The following is a 7,585-nucleotide window of genomic DNA, read 5'->3' on the forward strand; positions in this document are numbered from 1 at the left end:
CCATGACTCCAAGAACACATCCGACTCAACCATAATTATTTCTGCACAAAACGTTGTCAGCTCAGCAAAATACTCTGCGCATGAGTGAAGGCATCACTCTGGTCAAGTCTTGAAAACTGCTGTACTGCCAGTCATTTTCTTTAGGCCCATTCGTAAAACTAATGTATAAACAAACACAAAACATCAATTAATGAAAGAAATAGAATTTGTTCTGTTACCCACCCACTTTTGCTAATTATTAACCCATTAATCTATGTTACCTAGCAGAAGCAAATAAAGCAACAAACAGAATTGTGCAACATAAAGACAAAAAGACAAAACATGAGCACACGCAAATAAGCACATGCCATTAATAAATCAGCCGCATTTAATTCCGACAAAACAATAAACAAGATTAGTTTATTATTTTTCACAAACAAGCATTTTCAACATAAAGCAATATATGAGCACATATATTAATACCCACGTGTAATGTTTTGCAATTTAATCTAGGTTGGTTAATAATACTCACTCCATTCACATTAGTATAATTATTTTTATTATGGAAGTTTAACTTTGCGAGTCAAAAACAAATTTATTTTAAAATCTCGCTTCATCAGAGGCTACCAAACCATTGTTTTGTTTCTTCCAGATATGGAGAGAAGAAACCAGAGCTCTGCCACAGAATTCATCCTCTTGGGATTCCAGAGTCGCCCAGATCAGCAAGTTCTTTACTTCTTCATCTTCCTCACTATGTACACTATCACCTTGCTTGGAAACCTAACAATAGTTACTATCATCAGGATGGATTCTCGACTTCACACACCAATGTATTTCTTTTTGAGCATCCTGGCCTGTCTAGATATCTGTTTGACATCAATGACTGTGCCAAAGCTGCTGGTGGATCTCCTGTCGGTGAAGAAGACCATATCTTTCTCTGCTTGCATTACCCAGTTACATTTCTTTCTTTCATTTGGCAATATGGGCAGTTTTGTGTTGGGAATAATGGGGTTTGATCGTTATATGGCAATTTGTCGTCCGTTACATTATGCACAGGTTATGACAAAGCGGTTGTGTGTATCACTCATGAGCTGTTCCTGGGTGTTCATCTCAGTACACGCATCACTGCATAGTGTCTTAGCCTCCAAGTTACTTTATTGTGACTCTAATGAAATCCATCACTACTTTTGTGATATCCCACCTCTTCTAAAGCTCTCCTGTTCCGATACCACCATCAATGAGCTTGCTCTCTCCACTGAGACCACTGCAGTTGTGTTAGCCCCCTTTCTTTGTATTGTAATTTCTTATGGTCTGATCACTGTAGTCATTATTAAGATAAAGACTTCCCAAGGAAGGAGGAAAGCCTTTTCTACCTGTTTCTCCCATCTCACATCCTCTGCCCTTTTCTATGGGCCTATACTTTTTACATATGTCCGTCCATCCTCAGTCATCTCGCTTGATAAGGGCATATGGATAAGTGTAATGTACAACATGGGGACTTCTATGCTGAACCCTTTTGTTTATAGTATCAGAAATAAGGATGTCAAAGAGGCATTCAAGAAGTTGAGAGGTACATTGACGAGTTCTCAATAAATTCTACTGAAAAAAGAGAAAAGGTTTGACGTTTTGTTATGTTCACAATGTTATGGTTTATGTTTGAATGTGTGTTTATGTTTATTTTAATTTAGTTTTATTGAGTTCGACAAATGCTACTGTACCTTTGTACATTATAGAATTGTGTGTCAGTATGTCCACTTGACTAGGGGGACATTACAACATCTAATATGTTTTGTCAAATTGTTCCATGCTTCATCTTGTCGAGTCGTTCTTTGATAGTTTTAACTAACATATTGAGGTTAGCTGAGATTAGCTTACTGTACTCTTGCTCTCCTATCAGATATATTTGTTCTCTAGTAGTCGGTGTCTGCGCTGTCTCCAAGATTCTGGGTTCCAGATGTTCTAGGCGTTTCTCAAGTTTTATTGGTTTACAGCAGGCTTTTCATAATTTGTTTGAGTTATTACCCTCAACCGCCCCTTCCAGGCTATTGACATTGAGGTCCCCGTTGCCTGCTTTTGTTTCAGAAATAGAGTTGTGAATAGTGTGTTTGTGTACATATACATTAGAGCTCTTCAGAGAGGTATAGCTTTGTCCAGACACACGGGAGCACCCAGTGTAAGTCGAAACAATACCCTTTCAGGCATAGAGTTACGCAAATATTATGCAAAAAAAGAAGCAGAGATCTCTGGGTAGTTCTCAAGTTTAGGTGGAAAGCAAGTCCAGTATTGAGCACTTTCAACACCAGTGACACTCTAAATCTGCTTATCTCAAATGTCTGCTTTTCTATCAAAGGCTTTAAGCATAGGATTAGCACAGTGCCATCCATGCTGTGATAGAAAGGGACAAAGGGCCAGATGTATCAAGATACACTTTTGCGATTCTCAAATAGCGATTTTTAAGGAATCGCTATTTGAGAATTGCAAAATGGTATGTATGTAGAAATTCGCTATTTTTTAGCGATTTCATAAAATTCCTTAATTGCGATTAGCATATTGCTAATCACAATTAAGGAATAATTTCCCATTCATTTCTATGGGCCTGGAGGCCCATAGGAATGAATGTGAAATTATTCTCAATTTGCAATTCGCAATTTGCTAATCGCAAATTGAGAATAATTTCAAGGGTGCAGGGGTGTCCAAAGGACGCCCTGTTGCACCCCTGAAATAAGCATGGGTGCACATGTGGTGCACATACATGCCCTAAGGGCATGTATGTGCATCACATGGCACTTTGAAAAATGCAAAAATGGGAATTTTTCAAGAAATTCGCAAATTACCACCAACTTGAAGTTGGTGGTAATTTGCTATTCCTTAGGGACAATTAGAAACATTTTTTTGCTTCATACATTGCATTTAAGGAATCACACATTTTGAGATTCCTTAAATGCAATCGCAAAATAAGGAATCGCAAATTTGCGATTCCTTATTTTGCACTGAAATTTGCTACATACATACCATTTTGCTCAAATGAGTTTGCAAACGGTTTGCAAACCCATTTGAACGTCATACATCTGGCCCAAAGCATTTTGCCATTTCTACAGCAAAATCTTTAATCATAGGATTAGCACAGTGCTATCCATGCTGAGCACTAAAATGATGAGCACTAATGAGGGCAAAACACGTGTTGGAGTTTGCTTTTATTAATTTCAGGTTTGCTTGGATGGTATTTTATCAATCGAAAGCTGTAAAACTGTGCCTGGAATGGTAAAAGGCTTTAGTCATCTTACAGCTTAGCATAGATAGGACTGTGCTAATCCTATATACAATATCTGCAGCAGAGCTACAGGCACCATAATGCATCTGACAAACTCACCTTGAGGCCTGCTGGGTGCGGAATGTATTTAATTGCAAACAGGTGTCAGTTCTGTTTTCCATTGCCTCACTCGACATTGGCCTGTGCACAAGAGCTGTGTAAGCTTGAAACGCGTAAGGCCTGACCTTGCATCTGATGTTCGTTGCTAACTTTGCTGTGGAAAAAAAGGAAATACACCTGTTTTGTGAGTGCCTTTTCGTAGAGGGACACTTCTTATGAATAATATATATATTGTATTAATCAAACAATTAAAGTAAAAAGTATAAAACATCACAATCAGCACAGGTATAAGGTGATCAGTAAGAGTTCTAGAATGATAGTATTTTAAAAAGTATAAAACAGTTGGCTTGGATCTGGACACAAATGAGTTTGATTCATAGTATAAGGCAATATATTTAAATCACACAGTTGATGCTTTATAAGCCTGGTCTAAAAATTGCATTGGCATTATTATTGCATTGCTGTTCCCTGACAGTTTCACAGTATCTAGCACAGGCTTCTCCAACGAGTAGCTCGTGAGCTACTGGTAGTTCTCCAGCTACCTGTAAGTAGCTCACCTGTGTGCAGCCCAGTTAATTAAATAAGAAGCTTTTGCTTGGTTAAATTAATATATCTACACCAAATTGAAAAAAAATAATTCGAGACAGAAATGGGTACATTTTCAAAATTCCTAAGCAGATATTTGGAGAAAAATTGATGCATTGACAAAATGTATTTAAACCTAACATTTGGGTGACTTTTGGCCCGTGCATGCTGCATTTATGTATTTTGAATTGAGACCGGGGAGCAGGGAGATTGAGCTCAGATTTTTCCCAGCTCCAGTTCCCAGATCTGCCGTACTCCTGCACTTTAACCTGCCCTATGGAGAGAACAACCGGACTACAGCCCCCACAGCGCCTCGCTGCTGGAGCCGCCCACGACAAGGGAGAACTCGCGCCAGGTGGCGCATATAGAGGGGCTGACCTCTCGCGTCTCGGGTGGCTCCGACGGGCCCGTCTGAGCCCATCGTAGCCCGTAGGAGGCTGGGCCACATCTCTTGGCCTTGCCGTCTGGGACACGAGGAAGCATTCCTGTAAGCACTGATAACTCTGACCCTATCATCGCTGATCAACTTATGGGTAAATGGCTGACTAATACTCTGGACTCTCTGATTCCTAAAAAAAGGAGGCTGGTTAGGGAAAGGAGAATCGGCTCTGCTCCCTGGTACACCCCCGAACTCAGGGGCCTCGGAACCTTATGTAAAAGGCTTGAACGTGCTTGGAGGAGAGAGCAGACGGAAGAAAGTCGGGCAAATTATAAAACAGAGATGAGGAAGTATAAAAGTGCACTGAAGGATGCGAAAAGGAATTTCCTTAGTGACAGGATCGAGAGGGCAAGTAATTCTCCAGGAGAATCTTTTAAAATTTTTAAGGAACTTTTGAAGGCCCCGGTCCCGCCAGTCGTGTATGACAATCCTAAAGAAAAATGCGAAGAACTAGCCTACTTCTTCCATTCAAAAATAGAGAAGATTTTGTCTTCTCTGCCCGCGACCCCTCAAAGTCCTGAGGTGGCTGGCAGTCCAGCAAGATGTACGGCCGAGCTTGCCTCCTTTGGCCCTTTCGCAGAAGAGGAGGTTTTAAAAGTACTGTCTGAGATGAAGAGTGGTTCTCCGAGTGACCCAGTGCCCATGAAATTTCTTAAGCTTGTGGCAAACATTCTGTCTGCTCCACTGACTGACCTTATTAATCTTTCGCTCTCTCAGGGTATAGTGCCCCAGAGATGGAAAAAGGCAGTGGTAAAAGCTTTGCTGAAAAAACCTGGATTGGACTCTTCCAACTTGACCAACTTCAGGCCAATTTCATTGCTGCCTGGGTTCTCTAAAGTTGCAGAGAAGTTGGTCAACCGCCAGCTATCTTATCATCTGGAGTCCAACCACCTGTTGGGAGACTCCCAGACTGGTTTCCGCCCCGGCCACGGAACAGACACGGCCCTACTGGCAGTAGTGGAGGAAACAAGGAGCACTCTTGATACAGGAGTGTCAGTGGCAGTAATCCTCCTGGACTTGAGTGCTGCCTTTGACACCGTGAGTCATCAGGTGCTCCTCCAGCGTCTGTCAGAAGTAGGTGTCTCGGTGATGGCCCTGAAATGGTTGGAATCTTTTCTGTCCAACCGCTTCTACCAAGTCTGGGAAGGGGCGGAGCAGTCGACATCATTCCCTCTTCAATGTGGAGTCCCGCAGGGCTCATCGTTGAACCCTACCTTATTTAATATTTACATGACTCCACTTGAAAGAGTGTTTGCCCCTTCAGGGGTGAGGATCATCAGCTATGCTGATGATACTCAGCTGGTGGTGGGCCTTACTCAGTTGGCAGAACAACCGGAAGTTTTACACGACTGCCTTGCTAATGTCTATAGCTGGATGTCTCGCTCCGCCTTAAAGCTTAATGGAGGAAAAACAGAGCTGATGCTCCTGGGTAATGCCAGTCCCTCCATTATTGCTAGCTATTGGCCCCGGTCTCTGGGCGACCCACCATCTCCCAAGAAGGAGATCAAGTCACTGGGAGTGTGGTTGGAGGAAGACCTGTCCTTTAGGACCCACGCCAGGAAGACCGCGGGGGTTTGTTTTGGTCTGCTGCGGTCAGCCCGCAAGGTGTTACCTCTGCTTCCTGATTCAGCAAGGAAGCTTCTGATGCGTGGTTTAATCCTATCAAGGCTTGACTACGGGAATGCGCTGTTCCTTGGTGCTCTCGAAGCGACTTTTAAAACCCTCCAACAGGTGCAAAATGCGGTTGCGAGAGTCTTAATGGATGTTCCCAGAAGACAGTCTGCAGCCCCAGCCCTCAGGACGCTTCACTGGCTCCCCGTGAAGGAGCGGGTGAAGTTCAAGGCGTTATGTACGGCCCATAAAATCCTGTGTGGTAAGGGCCCCCCCATCCTTTTTAATATGGCCCGTCCTTACAAACCCACACGTCTTTTGCGCTCAGACCAAAAACATCTTCTGCAGTCAGCGAGAGTAAGGAGAGCCCGCTCTGGGGGCAGGCGTTTCTCAGTGCAAGTGGCGACTCTGTGGAACTCTTTGCCCCTTAAGATTCGTTCAGAGCCCAAGATACTTCTGTTTAGGAAACTTCTAAAGACCTATTTGTTCCCACAGTAGTGTTGGACTTGACTCTCTCCCCTTGGTTCTGTCTCGCGCCGGGATGCCCCCGGGTAAGCTGAGCGCGCTACAAATTTCATATAATAATAATAATAATAATAACTCAGATATCTGACTGTTATGATTGATAGTGGATGTATACATGATTTTAAATCCAGCTTATAAGGGCTGGTAGTGGAAGGGTAATAAGGGGAGAAACAGTGCATATCGTGTTACTAGGTTGCAGGTATTCTGTAGTTACTATCTCTTTAATTGGATCCTTTGGACATGGGTAAAAGGAAATTACAAAGTCTGAATCCTGTGCACACAGGTAGTAAACTAAAAGGTGATAATATGTCCTTGTTGAATTACTTAACGGGGGCGGTCGGAGCTCTTGAAAAACAAATATCGACTGTAGAGGAGTACCTAAGTAAGGAATCACAGGGCTCCTCTTTAAATGGCAAATATACTGTTGTACAATACATTGAGACTGGGGCCAGTATCGCTGTTGATATACATAAGGAGCCTTCAAATGGTTGCATCCAGGCCAATAGAGACGAGATATCCCTTAGCGATCTACAGCCCGAGTTGCTCCCACCTCCAAAAAGAACCTGTAATTCTAAACGATAGAAGTATCTGATAACCCACCGCCCTCTATACATCGGGCATCCACTGCAAACAAGCCCAAAGCTAGCAAACAGCAGGGGAAAGGCAACCAGTTAAATTATAAAGGCAAAGCTAAAGATGTAGCCCTAAGAAATACAAATAATGGCAATGCAGCCCCTACTAAGGAAAAATTAGGCTAGTAGACCTGATTACGAATCTTACCCAATATATCAGACAATCTATTGGTAACTTGGAAACAAGATTGGGTAAAATAGAAGCTTATAGATACCCCTAGATAGACCTTTAAGTAGTGGTAATCAGATGGTTGAGAGGCACAGTAATTGTAGCACAACAGGACCCAAGACTCAAACTGAAACACAGAGAACCAGACCTCTATCTAGGGAGGTTGAGAAAGGATCCCTAGTAGTACAGCATGGTGGCCCCTTGCCTAAAGATTTACGACCAGGTACAGGATCTCTTAGCCCTAATCTTTTTGGCTGTCTACCTAAACCGCAGAA

General features: G+C 42.6%; 1 protein-coding gene across 1 annotated transcript; it reads left to right on the plus strand.

The window, feature by feature from the left end:
• Positions 1–633: 633 nt before the first annotated feature.
• Positions 634–1,572, plus strand: LOC144806962 (olfactory receptor 1f45-like). Its single transcript, XM_078673017.1, has one exon. It carries the CDS (start codon positions 634–636, stop codon positions 1,570–1,572), a length of 939 nt encoding a protein of 312 aa, XP_078529143.1.
• Positions 1,573–7,585: the final 6,013 nt, after the last annotated feature.

The sequence above is a fragment of the Lissotriton helveticus genome, unplaced genomic scaffold (genome assembly GCF_964261635.1).
Source record: "Lissotriton helveticus unplaced genomic scaffold, aLisHel1.1 SCAFFOLD_632, whole genome shotgun sequence".
NCBI classification, from domain to species: Eukaryota; Metazoa; Chordata; class Amphibia; order Caudata; family Salamandridae; genus Lissotriton; species Lissotriton helveticus.

Bases quoted from the DNA above. Each gene is read 5' to 3' on its own strand.
- LOC144806962 (XM_078673017.1), top strand. From the start codon at position 634: ATGGAGAGAAGAAACCAGAGCTCTGCCACAGAATTCATCCTCTTGGGA.